Below are 17,734 nucleotides of genomic sequence, written 5' to 3'. Positions count from 1 at the left end.
TGCTGCTTGACCGAGATTCCATCGAGGAGCTATCCAAAGGGCGTTCAGCCCGTTACAAGTTTTTACTAAAAGTATTATTTAAAAGTAGTAAAAGAGGTACTCTAAATTTATATTTTAAGGCTACTTTATATATAACTATAAAAGTTTTGACTATATTTAAAAGCCTAAGACTATATAAAAGAAAAAAACGCTACTTTCTAAGTTAAAAAGTTAGATAAAGCTTTAAAGCCTTATATGAAAGAGGTATAGAAGCTTATAATAAGTATAAAAAGGCTTAAATTATATAATAAGCTTAGTAAAGTTTTATAATAAAGACAAATAAAAAAGATAAGTAAGCTAGCTTATGAAAGTAGTTATAGTAGTATTGATTAGTAGTATTACTAAACTTAAGTTTTTATCTTAAAGCTAATTCTTTTCATAAAAAAGTACTAAAAAGAGAAACTATATATTTTTATTTAAAAAAATAAAGTACTTTTATATACTTACTACGCTTGAAGAACTATATACTAAAACGCTAAGGTAAAGTAGCTTTTATAGCTAAGTAATTTACTTAATTTTCATACTATTAAAGTAGCTTAGCTATAGCTAAAAAGAAAAATAATATAAAAAAGTATATTAAGAAGTTAAATAAAAGAAATAACAGTATAGTAATAGTACTAGAATAAGCAACTTTAATACTAAATTTAAGCTTAGATAGAGCGTATTTTATTTTATATTTAAGAAATTATCAAACTTAAAGGTGGTAATAAGTATAAAAAGAGGTAGTGGGACTAATCTATATAGCTTTAGCCCTATTTTTGGCGGTAATTAATGCACCCCTGTTAGCAAGAACTTTTGACAGTCACCTCCGTAGATAGTACCCAATACTAGTATATATGGTCGAGAAGGATGAGGCTTGTGCCTGTTGTGGTTGTGCCCATGTGACGCAGAGAACATATTGGATGTGATTGGTGGGCGGGAGTGTTGAGGCTCAAGTTGACTGATTGCGGCTACGGTGGTTGTGGTTGTGGATGTGGTGGTGGTAGGGTAGGGTAGGGTAGGGTGTGATAGGATAGGGTGTGATAGGATAGGATAGGATAGGGCCAGGGTAGTGGTAGGGAGGGCACGTCATTACATCAGTTGGGCGTGGGGTGTCTCTGGCGACACATGACCGCCCCTCGTCGTGAATGTCGACAAACTTTTTTTTTTTTTGCTGGAGATTTCTACTTGACCATGGCCCATACATAGAATCCTCAGACAGATCCACACGCATCCCAGCGCAGGCAGCACCGCTCGAGTGCAGGCGGGCTGATTATTCGCCCGACCGGAGGAGCCAGGCGCGGGCTTTGTTTATCTCCGCGTCGCAGTCGCGCTGTCCGCCACGCCGAACTCGTCCAGAGGCACACTACAATACGTCAGCTCACCATCTTGTCGCAGGCAGTGCCTCAGGGCGCTCTGCGACACGACAAATACCGCCACCATTCCGCGCGCATTCTTCGGCACGCGCTCGCGCATGTTCGCCTCGACAGGGCCCTTGACGGCATTCACGCTGCGCCTGCGCCTGCTCCACGCCCACCTGGCCCGCCCCAGCGCCCGCAGCATCGTCCACAAAGGCGTCGGCTTCGGCGGCGCCAGCTACATCAGCCTGAGCCTCAGCACCCCCATCCGCATCGACACCAAGGCAAACTCGACCATGGCGGCCCCGGAGCACCACGAGGACGGCCAGGGCGGCCAGCAGAGGGTGCTGGCCAGCCAACGGGCCGCCGACCAGGGCGAGGCGCAGGGCCGCTTCTCCAAATGGTTTCCCTTGTCGGCCAGGCAGGGCTTCGACCAGTGGTGGGCCGGACTGTCGCCCATGGCCACGGAGCACCGCGTCCTCTCGTTTGTGCCCCATCTGCAGAGCCCGCCGACACACTCGCAGACGGGCACCGACGGCCATGGGCCGCCCAGGCAGGCCGAAGACCATGTCACGACCAGCTCGGCCAGCGACCCGTACGGGCCGCGCCGATGGAACTCGCAGATGGTGCCGCTCAGCGGCAAGGACCGCGCGCTCAACGAGTTCTCGGTGGAGCGCGTGGGGGAGGAGGTGGAGAACAATCTGGTCATGCTGCATGGCTACGGCGCGGGGCTGGGCTTCTTCTACCGCAACTTTGAGGCGATATCGCGCGCCGAGGGATGGAAGGTGTTTGCCCTCGATCTCCTCGGCATGGGCCGCAGCAGCCGCCCGCCGTTCAAGATCCACGCAAAGGACAAGGAGGGCAGGATTGCAGAGGCCGAGTCGTGGTTTGTCGATGCGCTCGAGGAGTGGAGGATCAAGAGAGGCCTGGAGCGCTTCACGCTGCTGGGCCACAGTCTCGGGGGCTACCTCGCGGTGGCGTACGCGCTCAAGTATCCCGGCCACCTCAACAAGCTGATTCTGGCTTCGCCCGTCGGTATACCCGAGGACCCCTACGCCGTCGACGACGACATGCCCGGCCCACACGACTCGACCATGGCCAATGAGTTTACCCAGGACGCGGCCTCGGCCAACAACAGCGGTGTGCAGGCGTCGACAGCAGACAAGAACAACTTTCTGAACCAGCAAAAAGAAACGGGTATGTTTGGGTTTGTGGCAGCCGGTGGTGGGCTTGCATGTGTGCATGTATGGAAACGCTGACGTTGAGCATCAGACCGTGCAAAGGATGCCAAGCAGCCGCCAAGACGACGACTGCCGTGGTGGCTGTATTCGCTGTGGGAGGCCAATCTGATCTCGCCCTTTACCTTTGTGCGCTGGTCCGGGCCGCTGGGACCGCGGCTTGTGTCGGGGTGGACGTCGCGGCGCTTCTCCCATCTCCCAGAGGAAGAGGCGCAGGCGCTGCACGACTACAGCTATGCACTGTTCCGACAGCGTGGCAGTTCGGAGTATGCACTCGGCTATCTGCTGGCACCGGGTGCATTCGCGCGCAGCCCGCTGATTCGGAGGATACAGGGCGTGGGGCGGCAGTGGATACAGGCACATGATGCCGCCACGGTCGACGCCGACGGTGCACCCAAGCAGTCGCAGGCGGCGGCGCAGCGCGAGAAGGGGTTCCCCGTCGTCTTCATGTACGGCGAGAACGACTGGATGGACGTTGCGGGAGGGTTTGCTGCCGAGGAGAAGATGAAGCAGGAGCGCGAACGCATCCTGGCGACCGCATCGGCCGAAGAGCGGCAGCAGGACGGCGGGGTTGCCAAGGTGGTGATTATCAACAAGGCCGGGCACCATGTGTACCTGGATGGGTGGGAGCAGTTCAACCGCGTCATGCTGGAGGAGATGGACGAGGTTAGGCGGCGCGAGCAGGGCCGAAGGCTGGCGTAGGCGTAGAGTTGCATGGCGTTGGGCGTTGGCGAGGACTCAAGGCGAGGCGCGCCGCCGACGGTGTGTGTAAATGTCCAATTGACTTGTTCAAGGCGCCGTTGACTTGGCGACATCATCTTCTCACATGAGGCCCTGCATGGCTGGCGGCCCGTCGAGGGGTGCAAGTGCAGCTGGATGGATGCTAGAGAGATGCTAGCGCCATGGGCCGCGGACGTGTCCATGGGCTGTGGGCGATGCACATGCATTCACGGCTTAGTCGTGGTGGGGTAAAAGCGACGAGACATGCCAGCACTCGCCCGCCCTCACCGCCACCGCTTTGGTGCTCGTCCTGGCAAAGTCGCTGGGTAAGCCCGCTCGCTCTCGTGCTGCCACACTATTGCCTGCACGCTGCACGCTGCATGCACATACTCACTCCATACATAGACGTGCACCGCCATGCAATAGCACATGACGGCCTGCTGCTGGCGCCCTTCACATGTCATCACCCGCCGCCGCCGCCGCCGTCAGACACGACCACGACCACGACCCGCACATACAAGTTGCGCCGCCATTCCGCGCCCCCTCGCCCCCCGACCCCCCCGAAGCCAATCTGCCAGCCCGCCAGCCAACATGACGCAGACGCTGGACCAGATGGTCAAGGGCGCGCCGCCGCCAGACACCACGGCCACGACGCTCGCCGACAGCATCGACGGCGACGGCGACGGCGACGGTGACCGCGACCCGCCGTCATACTCGGCCTCGATGCTCGCACACGCCCCCCTCGATGCCCACGACGGCCTGCCCACGACGGCCACCACCACGACGGCCACCACCACCGCCACGGCCACCACCATGGGCAAGCCCCCGCGCCCGCCCGCCATGGCAGACCCCACGGCCCTGCTGCCCTCGTCGCCCCCGCAAATCTACCTCAACCTGCTCATCCTCGAGGCCAGCCTGCGCAGCCAGTACCTCACCCTGCGCGCGCGCCGCCGCCAGAACACGTTTGTCCTCAGCCTGCTGGCCGTGTGGATCGGCTTCTGCTTCTACCTGCTGTGGCTGCGCCCGCGCGACGACGGCAAGGGCATTGGCGGCTCGCAGTACTGGCTGCTCGACATGCTGCAAAAGGTCGGCTTCATCACGGGCGTCGTCACCGCCCTCCTCTTCTGGGCCACGGGCCAGTGGGAGCGCGGCGTGCGCTGGCCCAGGCGCTGGATCGGCGTCGCCAACCGCGGCCTGAGGGGCATGAATGCAAAGATTGTCGTCATCCGAGGGCCGTGGTGGAGGGAGATTGTCGAGTGGGCCCGTTTTGTCGTGCCCTTTTCCGGCGGCCTCTGGGGCGGCGAGACGGGCGGCAGCTCGTACCACTTCATCAACGTCGCCCACGAGAACAAGCATGCCCTCGACGGCGGCCGCCCCCGCCACCGCATCGTCGAGGACGGCAAGGAGTATGCCGAGGAAGACATTGCCCCGGGCGGCGACTACATCAAGCTGCTGCTGCTGCCCAAGCCCTTTACCCCCGACTTTCGCCACGACTGGGAGGTGTACCGCAACGAGTACTGGGCCACCGAGAACGAGCGCCGCGCAGAGCTGCGCAAGCGCGTGCGTGCCCGCCAGCGCGACATTGCCCGCGAAGAAGGCGGATGGCTGTGGTGGACCGGCTGGCGCGGCTGGAAGCGCGCCCGTGGCCTCAGTGGCCGTGGTGCAGACGTGGAGAAGAGTGGCCATCACCACGCGCACAACCGCACCCTCTCCCACACGCCCTCGCGCAAACGCCGCCCCAGCACCCTGCAGCCCGGCCGCGGGCGTGAGCGCTCCCATTCCCGCAGCAGTTCGCGCAGCCTAACCCCCACCACCGACCTCGACGCCGACGGCCGCCTACGCCCCCTCGAGGGCCGCGAGCGCCGCTGGAGCAATGCCTCGACCAGCACAACCGCAACCCGCAAGTCCTCGCTCCGCTCCACCACCACAATCACCCACGCATCGGCCCAGTCTGCGCGCCAGCCCCCGCTCCCACAGCAAAGACAGGCCTCCACGGGCTCGACGCCTGCCACCCCGAATGACGGTCCGACGCCCTTGCCGTGGCAGAGCAAGCGCGCCAGCATGCTCAGCAATGCCGAGACTATGAGCGAGGCCGATGACGATGGCGGCTATGAGGCTGCAAACGAGGGGACCGCAACCCCCGCTCCCTCGAGGCAAATGGCTACGAGGAGTAGTCGCGACAGCACTCGCAACCGAAGTCAGCATAGGAATACGAGGGCCGAGAGTGCCTGACGTCATGTTTGATGTTTGATGAGTTTGCTGTTGTACCACAAAATCTTCCTCTTTCTTCGTTCGGAGCACTTCTTCTGCATTTGCATTGGCTTATCCTTCTTTTCTTTTCCTTTCTCTTTTTTTCCTTCCAGAAAAGAGCTTTTTCTCTTGAGCATGATCATGGCGTGGTCATCTTCTCTCGGTGTTTCTACCCAATGATACCTTTGTTGTTTTCTTCGCCATATTACTTCATCTCCCTTTTATTCTTCCTCTAGCTCGACGCTGTATTCAGAGCTGGAAAGGTCTTCTCCTGCTTATCTCATCTCAGTTATTTCTCCCGTGCTTTGTCGCACTTGCCGGCCTTCTATTATTCACGCCATATCCCAAGATAGGTGCTAGACAAGTAGATCAAGTTGCTGCACTTGAGCAAAAAAAACCCCCCATCCACGTACCCACTACACCCCCACTATTTCGCTTTGGAATCGCCCCTCGTCAAAAACAAAAAGTCGCCCGCACCCCGCACCTCGAGCCAAAAACCCCCCCGTCTTGGTTCTGACGCCCTAGTCCAGCTTACTGCCGGGCCTCCACAATTCCATGCAGACATATACCATCTTCTACGCAAGCTTCTCAACAATTGGCCGGTTGGCGCAATGGTAGCGCGCAGCCCTCCTAGTTTCGCACAGCGAGCTTTGAGCCAAGGCTGAGGCTGTGGGTTCGAGTCCCACATCGGTCGCCAACTTTTTTTTGGCCCTGCGAAACACCAATGTCCATGCACAGGTCTGTTTGCTTGTGCGGGGATGCCTTTTTTTTTCGAGGGTTCTCAATGGTGGGGAACGGACAGACAGGGTTGGCCAGTGGGGCTACTAGCATCAAGGTTTAGCGACATGGCGAGCTTGCATGATATCACTTTTGGGACAAGGGTTGAATAGAGTACGACTTTATTTGTTGTATGAGTGATATTGGCGTGCTGACGCAGCGGTTTTCACAGCATAGTACAGTACACACACAGTACACATAGAATAAGTAAGATATTTTTCTTCTTCTTTCTATTCAAGGCATACACAACAAATAACTGAATGGCCAGCATCAACCAAGCCGACCATGCTCTGGAATGACTTATTCTCTGCTCTCTATTCAAATGACATCGTCGTTTGTGTTTACCTGCACCCGCAGACGACAAGGTGCATCAAGTCGAGTGAAAGACGAGACAGCCGCAGGACCTGGCTTTGGCCTACTATACACCCACCCCTCCCTAGCACTCAAGCCTCTCTCTCAGTAGAGACATATATCATTACTCACCCAATCACCTAACACTTGTAGTTTGGGAACACTCAACTCACGTCAAAACCATACATGCCAGCACAATCACATACTCAAAGCAAACTGTCTCCAATTCACAATAAACTTGTCCAACTTTTTGCACTTTGGCAAAAATAAAACGCCCTCTTGCTGTCCACCCTTCATCATTTCCCCAAACACTTTGCCTCATGCGGACTCGAGATCCAATAGTATACCAGAAAAGTATTGGTGTAGAGGAGCAGCTAAAACACCACTCCAACATCTAACCCTAATCAATCGGAAAAGAAAAGCAACAATACAAAACGCACAAACATCCCTGTTCCGAAGTGGTAAATTGTACAGAAATGGTGCTTGATTCATGGAAAAAATGACAACAGAGAGGGAACACTCAAAGAGGATCACTCTACCGTCCACTTTTACTAGCTCTCCTCTGTATCGTAGGGCTTCCTACAAAGCTGCCGCGAGGACTACGGCTGATAGCCGGCATAAGCGGTACTTTGTCCATGCCCAGTTTGGTTTCGAAAATGCGCCCGACCAGGGCTTGTACGCTGCGTTGCACATCTGGCGCCATTTCTGTGCCCAATAGACCGACAACCAGAGGCGCAAAAATGACAATGTTCTTTTCAAAGTCGGTTGTGGGCAAGCCAGTGTAACCATCGAGAACAGTCACAACCACGGGCCGCCAAGTCATAATGTTGCGCTGCTGCGTCTCCTCGTCAAGCTCCACGTACGAGGCGATTATATCTTCGCACAGCGGGATCAGTGCAGCTTCCGTGTCGGCACGCGAGGCCGCGCGGTCGTTTGATGTGTCATGATACATTCTAAACAAGATGCTCACATAGACCGATGCGGATCCACTTTCCTGCTTGAGCAGATTTGGCGGTTGCTTCATGAAACCTTCCTTGAAGAGTCGGGACCGCAAATCGCGGTTCGCGTTGAAGCGCTTGGCAAAGTGGTACGATTTTTTGAGCACCGCCATGAGACGCAAGAGCTCACCCGAGGGTATCTTTTCGTACACAGCATCGTTGGTGAACAGCTCCTGCACAGTCTCAATCATGAGTAGTTGGAGCACACACTTTGTGATGATTTGGTTGAAGAAGCGCCGCCGGGCAGCGGTGACGACTACCGGAGGCTGCTGGAGGTCTTGGGTCTCGGGACGATAATCCTCGAGATCTTGTGTCTGACGCTTAGGTAGCGGAGAGGGCATGCGTTGCTCGGCGGCTATCGTGCTCGCGTCTGAGGCAACAAGCGATGGCCGCCGTCCGCTTGACAGGCCGTTGATACCAAGTGCATTGGCCATCTTTGGCTCCTCAGTAGGTGTCTGCAGCGACAGCTCGCCTGGCGGTCCGTCTACTGTTGGCGTAGCGTTGTCCGCCGAATTCCCCGAGCCGTTTAATGAGGGTTGCTGTGGAGAGGATCCGCCAGTGGCTGCGGAGAACAACGCCGTCGCCTCTGTCCTCTGGAAAAGATCAACAAATGCCCTCACAATCTGACTCCAGTGGCCTGGTGTGAACTTTTGGACGTTCTGCAGTATGAGCTGCTGAAGGCAATTGCTGCCAATGCGAGCCAACGTGTCGTTCTCCTGGCATATGCAAAGCGCCAGAAGATCAAGGAAGCGATCGAGCATGTACTCTAATGCATCGAAAAAGTGCGTGAAGAGTTTGATCATGTTGCGCAGAGCCTGGATCATGGTTGTCGAAAGCCAAACAGAAAGCTCTTCATGGTTCAAAACCTTGGTCATTTCCGACTTTGATTTCAACACCATGAAGATGGGGTACAGCAACTGTCGCCATAGCATGTCCCAGAACTCACGGGGGAAGTTGTTGCCATAGCTGATTAGAGTGTCGAACAGATAGCTCAAGGCCCTTGAGCGCACCTCGAGATCTTCGCCTGTCATCAGGACATCGTGGAAAGCGAACAGGACGGGGAACCAAAACTGCTCCTCTTGTGTTTGACGGCTGGGTTGCTTTGGTATGGAAGAACCCATGTCGGATTCTTTCAGGTACCCGGCGCGAGCAGACAACGAGCATTCTGGCGTTCGCAGCATCTTGGGCACAGACGACTTCAGGAGTTCTATTGCTTGTAGCGACTTCTTTTGGAACTTGAAGTTCTTTGAGAATTCTGTGAGACAGACAATCAGGTCGGCAAAGGCACCTTGTGATATGACCACGCCAAAGCGCGTGTTGTACACTTGAGTGACATTCTCAAATGCGAGGTTGACGATGCCCTCTGCTGAACGTTAGCCGTCGCACATGTTGGAGATTAACTTGACGTACCATATGGCTCTCTCGCAGCCACTGTGAAGACCCCAAACATGGTCTTCCAGCCAGAGCGAATGTTCTCTCCACGGGCTTGGATCATTTGGATCAAACAACGCAGCACCATGTCCTTGACGGAGACGACGTTGGTGTTGTTGATAATGTGCTCAAACGGTTTCAAAAAGTCCTTTTGAAACTTGAAACCGGGCAGTTCCTCAATCTCCATAAACTTCATTGACAACTGTCGCAAAGAATTGAGGGCAAAATAGACCACGTTGGTGTTGGTGTGGCAGCCCACTTCGTTGAAGTGAGCGCCGAGTACCTGCCAGATGTTGGTCCACTCGAAACGCACACGCGTCATGTTGTAGCCACTAATCTCCACCAGCTTCTGCAAGCTATAAGTACGCGGCGACTCACTCTGCCCAGAAGACTGGATTTCCTGCCAGCTGACCTGAGTAAGTGCCTTGACAAAGTCGACAATCGCTTCTCCCGACAGATTTGCACTGTTGGTAAAGATGCGGTCGACTCCTCTAACAATCTCAGTCGACCGACTCTCCTCTGCTACGTCAGAATGGAAACTCAGGTTACCGGCCTGCGAGTTCGCTCTTCGGCTCTTAGCCGGGACGTTGAGGTTTTTCCGCGACTGGGGAGTTCCAGAGTTCGACTTGAGCACATCAGGGACTGCACGCTCATCGATACCAGCGGAAATGAGCTGAAAGCGATCCAATTGAGACACGCTGGTGAGAACCTCGCGCCAGGATTCCCGAAGGAGGTTTCCCTCTGTCTGTGCAATCTCAATCAATACTTTGAGAGCTTCCATATTCCTGGCCTTCATCTCGCTCACGTTGTAAAGATTGGTGAAGCGGGCGAGGAAAGCCACAAATGCCTGCCGTGAGCTGTCGAGATCAAACAGACAGGATATTCGGATTGCTAGTTTGATGCCCTCGATGCACAAGCGAACAATCTCAATATTGTGATCCTGAGCTTGGCCCGAGAGAGCAGTGAGGATCGGCATCCATGCAACTTCAAACATGGGCCCAGCGTGTTTGGACGATGAGGCGGGAATAAACTTGGACACTGTAGGAGTGGCGGCTGTTCTCCGCTGGGCACGAAGAAGCTGTTTGTACAGCTGCTCAGTCTTGTTCGCCATTGCTTCTGAGGCTTGAACGATTGCCTCTCGTTGTGAATCCCGAGCGCCGCCGGTCAGCACTTGACCAATGCTAGAGAGTCCTCCGGCGGGTTGCTGTTGGAGAAGACCCTTGTCCGCAGCCGCTTCTTGTTCCGTGTTGAGCACAATCTCGTTTTGAGAGATTTCATCAAATATGCTTTGAAGATATTCCTCGGGGAGATCGGCGTTGTCGTTGATGCCGCGGTTGTTCTTGATGAAATCCGCGGCCGTCATGCGGGGGCCTTTCATCTTTTTGCTGTGCTGGTCGACATTCAGCATAATGACCGAGTACGACAAGACATAGGCTGTGTCGGCATTGGCGTATGCGTTGGGGTTGCCGGTAATGTATCGTTCGGCAAACTTGAGCATGAAGCGATCAATCTTTTGGGCTTCGCCAGGCAACCGGAAGCTCTGCAGGAAACGGCGCAGAGCATCTGTGAAGCGTGTTTTTGTAAAGTCCATCAAATCCACAAAAGCATGCATAATGGCAATGTTCTCGGCGTCTCCTTCACCGAGGAACTCGCCAAGTGCCGTCTTGTCTATTTGGTCGTTATCAAGGAAGAAGCGAGCAATGTCTTCGGGACGGTTCGAGGGAATGAAGCCTTCTGCTATCAGCGCCTTCAGTCCACGTTTTGGCTTGTAGTTGAATAGTCTCAACGCATTTGAGAGGGCGGTTTTCCGCTGCTTTGCCTTTTCAAGTTGGCTGTAGTCGTCCTCGGCAAGCGGCGTGACTGTGCCCGAGTCTGCACCAATCCTTGGGGATTCAGAGATGGTGCGCGTGTCCATGGATACCCTCAGATCGTCAAGCGATGGGCGCAAGTCGGTATGGTTTGCCTTTGTGTGCTGGGGGAGCGCCTGTTGCGCCCAGTTGACAAGAGAGCGCAGTATGTCGACCAAGGCTTCGAGCGACTCCTGTTTCATGGCGTACTCTTGGGGAAAGCTGTGTTCTGTTTCGTGGGCCGAGTTCATCGAGGCTGTGGTGAGCGAGGGTGGTAGCGTGCCTCGGGTCTGCCAGTCGGGCTGCTTGGACTGTTTCTCGCGCTGCTCCTGGTATGCCTGCTGCTGCATGGGCGTGATTGTGACAGGGTTGCTTGATATCTTGGACAGATGCTCGACAACGCGTTGAAACATGTTGTCAAGCGCGGTGCGGTCGCAGTCATAGTTGAGATAGATCTCTACCAGGGCTCGGGGGTCTGAAGCCAGCCTTCCGAATATTGTCAAAATGTATTGCTTCTGAAATGCAGGGGCACTTCGCTTGTCTAACGTTGCCAGGTAGATCTCCTTGAGAAACACCTCGACTTCCTTCTTGAGTGAAATGCGCAGGAACTTGAGCATCTGCCAGAAAATCTCACAGGCCACTTCGAACACGTGCTTTACTGAACTCGCACCATTCCGACTAAGGCTCAAACACAGGTACTGCTTGACGGCCTGGATGAAACTCGTAGGCTCGTCGCTGCCACTTCGGATCGTGGCGTAGGGCGACACAAAGACGGCAATGTTGTTAAACAAGATGGTGTGGATCATGTGCAGCGAGAGGAGCTTGGAGCGCATGCCTTGCGAGCGCACGTCGTGGGCATGGTCGACTGACAGGCTCTTTGTGCTTAGGCGACACATGGCCCTGAAGACGAGGTATGCGTCCTTGACAAATATCTCGTCCTCTTCCTCTTCGTCGGTGTTGACGTGGGGCGACGAGCCGTCGTGGCCAGAAACCTGGCGCGATCCCGCCTTGGCTTGGATGCGAGTGACGAGCGTTGGCGCATTGTCGTGTATGCGGTCGTCGTTGAAGCTCATGTTGTTTTCGAAGCTCTGCAGGGTAATCTTGGGCCCCGTGTGTTGGTCAACGGCCTTGTCGCTGGGCGCGGCTGACTCCTCGTGCTCGTCGTCGCCGTTGGCCTCGTCGCCATCCGGACTAGCTCCGTCCTGCTGTACGCTCTCTTCAGACACATTCTTGTCGTTGAGAGACACGCGCGACAGGTTCAAGCGAGCTTCCTTGGCAGCCAGCCTGGCCTTGACCCTCTCGAAGACGGTTCCGACCATCTGGGTCAATGCACCCTGAGCAACCTGCTGGTTTGCGCTAGACTTGGAGAGGAGAAAGATGTTGTACGTGAGTCGCACGGCCTTGAGCAATCCCGCTCCGTGCACCACAATCTTGTCGTTCAAAATGGCCGCGAGCAGGGACTTGACAATCTGCAGTTGTATCTCGGGGGCCGTGGCCTCGCCCTGGAAGCAGTCGCATATTGTGTCAATGGCTCGCTCAATCAGGGGCGGCGCCTCGCTGCTGTCGGCCCGTGGCTCGGAGGGGACCGAGAAATACGAGTAGCTAATCAGCTTGCCGATGCAGTCGAGGGCAGCGATAGAGACGGGGACATTGGGGGCCTCGGAAGCCAGCTGAAGGGGCTCAAATAGCACCTCCGGGCTGATCCGCGCGGGGTCGCCCTCGTTCTTGATGGCCGACAGGGCGGCATTGGTGCTGTCTCCGAGCTTCTTGTTCTTGCGGGCGTCCTTGGACGCAGCAATTGTCTCGAGGGCCGTGACGACGAAAACGAGGGAGCTGCGTGTCGAGGGGCGTGTCGCCGTTGTAGCGACGGTCGACTGCGAGTCTGTTCGGGGGCGATTCTGGAGCGGGAGGCGGTGGTCGAACATTTGCTCAGAGGTGCGCGGCGCGTCTGCGCCATCGGGCACGGCGAGTGCTGGCGCTTCTGTGGGGGGTGGTGAAGACGGTGATGTGTCTGCTTGTTCGCGAGGGGGGGCGGTCGCAGGGGGGGCTGTCTCGTGTGGTGGTGGTGGCTCTGCTGCTGCTGCTGCCTGTTGTTGTTCTTGTTGTGATGGTGATGGTCCTTCTGGGGCCTGCTCGGAGCCTGCGTCTGAGCTGGTCTCCTCTTCGTCGTCATCTTCGTCGTGCTCACTGTCCCCCTCGTCGTCGTGCTCGTTGTCTTTCTGCTCTGCCCTCTCGTCCTTGGCCTCTTCTTTTTCTTGTGCAGCCGGCGTCTCGCGCTCCTCGATGGCGGCGGCGGCGGCTGCTGTTGCTGCTGGCGGGGGTGGGGGTTCGGTGTCGGCCATGGTGTGGGCAGGCAGCTATTATCACGACTATGTCCGGGATTACGCCAAGGGGACCAGGGAGCATCTGCTTTCAACGACGGGCGGGGCGGGCCTCTGTCAGCGAGCGTCCATGGCCACAGGCGACGTGGAGCAATGGCAGGCGTGAGAGGAAGCGTTGTGGCTTGTGCAGCCGGGCGGCGGGTGGGAGGGTGGATGCAACGGATGTACTACGAGATGGCAAAGTGTCTTTGGGCTAGGCACGTAATAGTGTGCATGCGTGCGTGACTTGGCTACCCTGGCCAAGCAGCCGCGCGGAAGGCGCTAGGGGCAGGGCAGGGCAGGGCAGGGCAGGCACAGCAGGACAGGGCAGGCACGGCGCGCCAAGGCAGGCAGGCGGGCGGGCGGCCAGGGCAGGCGCGAGGGCGGCGGGCGGGCAGGCGCGAGGGCTCAGGGAGCAGGCACAGCCACTGGACAGGCGCAGGCAGCAGGCTTAGAAATGGGGGGTAAGGTTTCTGGCCGCCGGTGAAAAATCCTGGTATTACTAATTACTTATTATTAGTAAAGTAGCTGCGCTAATAAGCTTTATTTTATTACGTAGTACTAAGCTATACTTAGTTACTAGCTTACTATAGTATTATAGCTTCATATAGCTACTTATAGTAAACTCTACTTATGATTATATAATAAGCTACTATACTAATTTATTACCTTACGAGATTTTTACTACTACTTTTATTCTACAAGCTGTTAGCTATTTTTTTAGTATTATTTTTAGCAAATTATACAGTTTTTAAAAAAATGTTCATAAAAAACTAACATTTAAAGCTAAAGCTTAAAAAACTATAAATTATATATAAATTTTACTAAGTTTTTAGCTACTTAACTAGTTAATCAAAAGTATATAACTACTTAACTTTAAGATACTATAAGTTACTATGATATATATTGAAATACTAAGAATTATTGAGTATTCTTTAATAATACGTATTTACTTTTTTTGAGCTATCTTTATACTTTTTTTTTTATAATAAGTTATCAAATTTGAAAAATTAAAGCTTTATTTGACTTATACTTATATCTTAGTAAAGTACTATATAAGCTATAACGTGGTTCATAAGCGAGTCGGCCACCCAAGCGAGTCGGCCACTTTGTACCGGCGCGTCGACGTTAACACTATAACGCGTTATGTCTTAACCACACAATTATTTGTTAATCTATTCTGAATCTGATCTTCAACTTGCTCTTTTTAACGTCCAATTGCAACGTGTTTAAAGCTAAAGACGTGCTGCTTCTATCTATAACGTGCCTCAAACTACTCTCCAAGACTAACGCGCTGGAAAGCGCTTTTAACGCGACTACAAACCAAATTCAAAGCGCCTAAATAAGCTAGAAGAGGAGGCTATTGTTAGGCGTATTCTTGAAAAGTCTACGCGAGGATTTGCCCCTATAAAGGCTGAGGTTCAAGCAATAGCTAATAAACTGTTAGAGGAGCGTGGTGGCAACCCTGTTGGCAAGAACTAGGTTGACAACTTTGTTAAGCGGACTTCTAAGCTCCGTACGCGCTGGAGCCGTCCCTATAATCACCAGCGAGCCGCCTGCGAGGATCTAGTGGCTATCCAGCGCTGGTTTGACTTAGTCTAGGCGACAAAGCAGAAGTGGGGTATTATAGACGATGATATCTACAACTTTAACGAAACTAGCTTTATAATAGGCAAGATTTTATTATAGTTAGTTATTACAGGCTTAGAAGGATATAGGAAAAAGAAATAGGTACAGCTAGGCAACTATGAGTGGGTTACTGTGATCTAAGGCGTGGGCGCGTCAGGTCGCTAAATACCACCCTTCGTTGTCTTTGCGGGCAAGGTGCTTATCAACGTCTAGTTTGAGGATTTGCCTGCTAACTAGGTTCTTGAAGTTAGTCCTAATGGCTGGACGAATAATTAGCTTAGTCTTGCCTAGTTAAAGCACTTTGATACCCATACAAAGAGGCATACTGTAGGTGGGTATCGACTGCTTATTATTAACGGCTATGAGAGCCACTGCTCCATCAATTTTCAAGATCTTTGCAAGGAGAAGAATATTATTCTTCTCTACATGCCTCCACACTCGTCTCACCTATTGCAGCCCCTTAACGTCGCCTACTTCTCGCTGTTAAAGCGTAAGTATGGCGACGCTGTTTCAGGCTTGGCACGCAACCGCACCCACTATATTAGCAAGGAAACCTTCCTACCAGCCTTTAAGGCTGCTTTTGAGCAGTCTATCACGAAGGAGAATATCCAAGCTAGCTTCAGAGGCGCTAGACTAGTCCCACACGACCCACAGGCTGTGCTATCTAAGCTTAATGTGGTGGTGCAGACGCCAGTACAATCACCGCGACAGGCAGCCGCCTGGGAGGCGCAGACACCACGCAACGCGCGCGAGGTTAAGGCTCAAAGTACTCTTATTCGATAGAGAGTAAGAAACCGCCTGAGGTCTTCTGCAAATTCTATTAACGAGAAGGTTGTACAGCTAAGTAAAGGGGCTTAGCAAATAGCATATCAGATAACGCTTATAAGGGAGGAAGTAGCTGCTCTTCGAGAGGCTCTAGACACAGCAAATAAGCGTAAGAGCCGCAAGCGGCGATACGTACGGACAGAAGAGACTCTTACTGTAGGCGAAGTACAAGAAGTATTAGCTGAACAGGCGGGTAGCAGTCGTGGTGATGGTGAGAGTGCGTCGAAGAGGGTGCGAGGAGAGCGGCGGTGCGGGCGTTGCAAGCAGACTGGACACAACGCTCGTACCTGCGCAGTTGAGATAGATAGTGCAAGTAATAGTAGCGATTCTGACAATTAATTTAGTATATTGCAATAGTTTGTTAACTGTGATAAAAGGCTGTGATAACGTGTTGAAGTTAACGCGACGGTACAAAGTGGCCGACTCGCTTGGGTGGCCGACTGGCTTATGAACCACGTTATATACTAATAAGCTTTAGAGCTTATTATTTTAATATTTATAAGTATTACACTATATTTTTACTGAAACTCTATACTACTACTTTTACCTTTTTTTAAATTTTTCTTTTATTATAGTAAGCTAGAAGATTTTGAAATTATAGCTTTATTTACTTATACTTATATTTTAGTAAAGTACTATATAAGCTATATATACTAATAAGCTTTAAAGCTTACTATTTTTGTATTTATAAGTATTATACTATATTTTTACTTATATTGAATACTACTACTTTAACTCTTTTTTGTACTTTTTTAGCTCTATTATTTATTATTAGTTTTTTGATAAAAACTTGAAATATTCTTAGCTCTGAAATTTTTATCATTTTATGATAATATATATAGTATAACAACAATTGTATTACTTTTATTACCTTTTACTTTTACTTACTTGATCAGTATATTACTTTACTATCTTTCTTAAGCTTTTATATATAAAAGCTTGAAGTTACAATACTTTTTCTTTAAATATTACTTTCAATTTCTTTTATATCAACTACTTTTTTCAATACATGTATCAATAATAATATTATAAACTTTATTATTACTACTAAAGCTAAAGCTACTAATACTACTAAAGCTATTACTACTAATACTACTAAAGCTATTACTAATATTATTACTACTACTACTATTACGTCTACTAAAGATACTGAAGAAGAACTTACTTATGAAGAAGATAGTTAAAAGACTAGTAATAGATATCATACTAGCGTAATTTCTACAAAAACTAATACATAATTCACTAATTAACGTGGTTCATAAGCGAGTTAGTCACCTAAGCGAGTTAGTCACTCCCCACTAGCGCGTTAACTTTAACACGTTATTATAGTCTTTTATTATAGTTAATAAACTATTATAATATACTAAATCAATTATTAGAATTGTTACTATTACTTATACTATCTATCTTAACTACGTAGGTATAAGCGTTATATCTAGTCTGCTTACAACGCCCGCACTACTACTCTCCTTACACCCTCTTTAACGCACTCTTACCATTACTATAACTACTACCTACTTATTTAGCTAATACTTTTTGTACTTTACCTATAGTAAGAGTCTCTTTTATCTATATATATCGCTACTTATAGCTCTTATGCTTATTTGCTATATTTAGAGCCTCTTAAAGAGTAGCTACTTTCTCCCTTATAAGCGTTATCTTATATACTATTTACTAAGCTTCTTTACTTAGCTATATAACCTTTTTATTAAGAGAATTTTTAAAAGACCTAAGGCGATTTCTTACTCTCTATTAAATAAGAGTACTTTAAGCCTTAACCTCGCGCGCGTTGCGTAGTGTCTACGCCTACTAGGCGGCTATCTATCATAGTAATTATACAAGTGTCTACACTACTATATTAAGCTTAGATATCATAGCCTATAGGTTGTGTAGGACTAGACTAGCGCCTCTAAAGCTAGCTTAGATATTCTC

At 51.4% G+C, this 17,734-nt stretch overlaps 3 protein-coding genes and 1 non-coding gene across 4 annotated transcripts; 3 read left to right on the top strand and 1 right to left on the bottom strand.

The window, feature by feature from the left end:
- The first annotated feature begins 1,233 nt into the window (after positions 1-1,233).
- On the top strand, positions 1,234-3,404 carry SETTUDRAFT_168856 (uncharacterized protein). The gene is made up of 2 exons (XM_008026408.1): positions 1,234-2,573; positions 2,649-3,404. Exons 1-2 carry the CDS (start codon positions 1,493-1,495, stop codon positions 3,314-3,316), a joined length of 1,749 nt encoding a protein of 582 aa, XP_008024599.1. The 5' UTR covers positions 1,234-1,492; the 3' UTR covers positions 3,317-3,404.
- Positions 3,405-4,027: 623 nt separating this feature from the next.
- Positions 4,028-5,233, top strand: SETTUDRAFT_77017 (uncharacterized protein; the record flags this gene model as incomplete). The annotated part of the gene is made up of 1 exon (XM_008026380.1): positions 4,028-5,233. A coding segment is annotated over one exon (1,206 nt), but the record flags the coding sequence as incomplete, so codon positions are not given.
- A 948-nt stretch (positions 5,234-6,181) lies between these two features.
- On the top strand, positions 6,182-6,278 carry SETTUDRAFT_t132. The gene has a single exon. It is a non-coding gene; the product is annotated as a tRNA-Arg (tRNA).
- Positions 6,279-6,943: 665 nt separating this feature from the next.
- On the bottom strand, positions 6,944-13,330 carry SETTUDRAFT_130531 (uncharacterized protein; the record flags this gene model as incomplete). The annotated part of the gene is made up of 2 exons (XM_008026407.1): positions 6,944-9,073; positions 9,121-13,330. The coding sequence occupies 2 exons, from the start codon at positions 13,328-13,330 to the stop codon at positions 7,248-7,250; spliced, it is 6,036 nt and encodes a 2,011-aa protein (XP_008024598.1). The 3' UTR covers positions 6,944-7,247.
- Between the last annotated feature and the right edge of the window lie 4,404 nt (positions 13,331-17,734).

This window comes from Exserohilum turcica (assembly GCF_000359705.1).
Source record: "Exserohilum turcica Et28A unplaced genomic scaffold SETTUscaffold_18, whole genome shotgun sequence".
Taxonomy (NCBI): domain Eukaryota; kingdom Fungi; phylum Ascomycota; class Dothideomycetes; order Pleosporales; family Pleosporaceae; genus Exserohilum; species Exserohilum turcicum.
Note: the sequence above shows the minus strand (reverse complement) of the source record. Positions and strands in the feature narration are given on the sequence as shown.

What these genes read in the sequence shown, in the direction of transcription:
- SETTUDRAFT_168856 (XM_008026408.1), top strand. Translation starts at nt 1,493, where the DNA reads ATGTTCGCCTCGACAGGGCCCTTGACGGCATTCACGCTGCGCCTGCGC. An exon ending in GAACCAGCAAAAAGAAACGG is followed by an intron (nt 2,574 to 2,648) that starts GTATGTTTGGGT and finishes GTTGAGCATCAG; the next exon opens with ACCGTGCAAAGGATGCCAAG.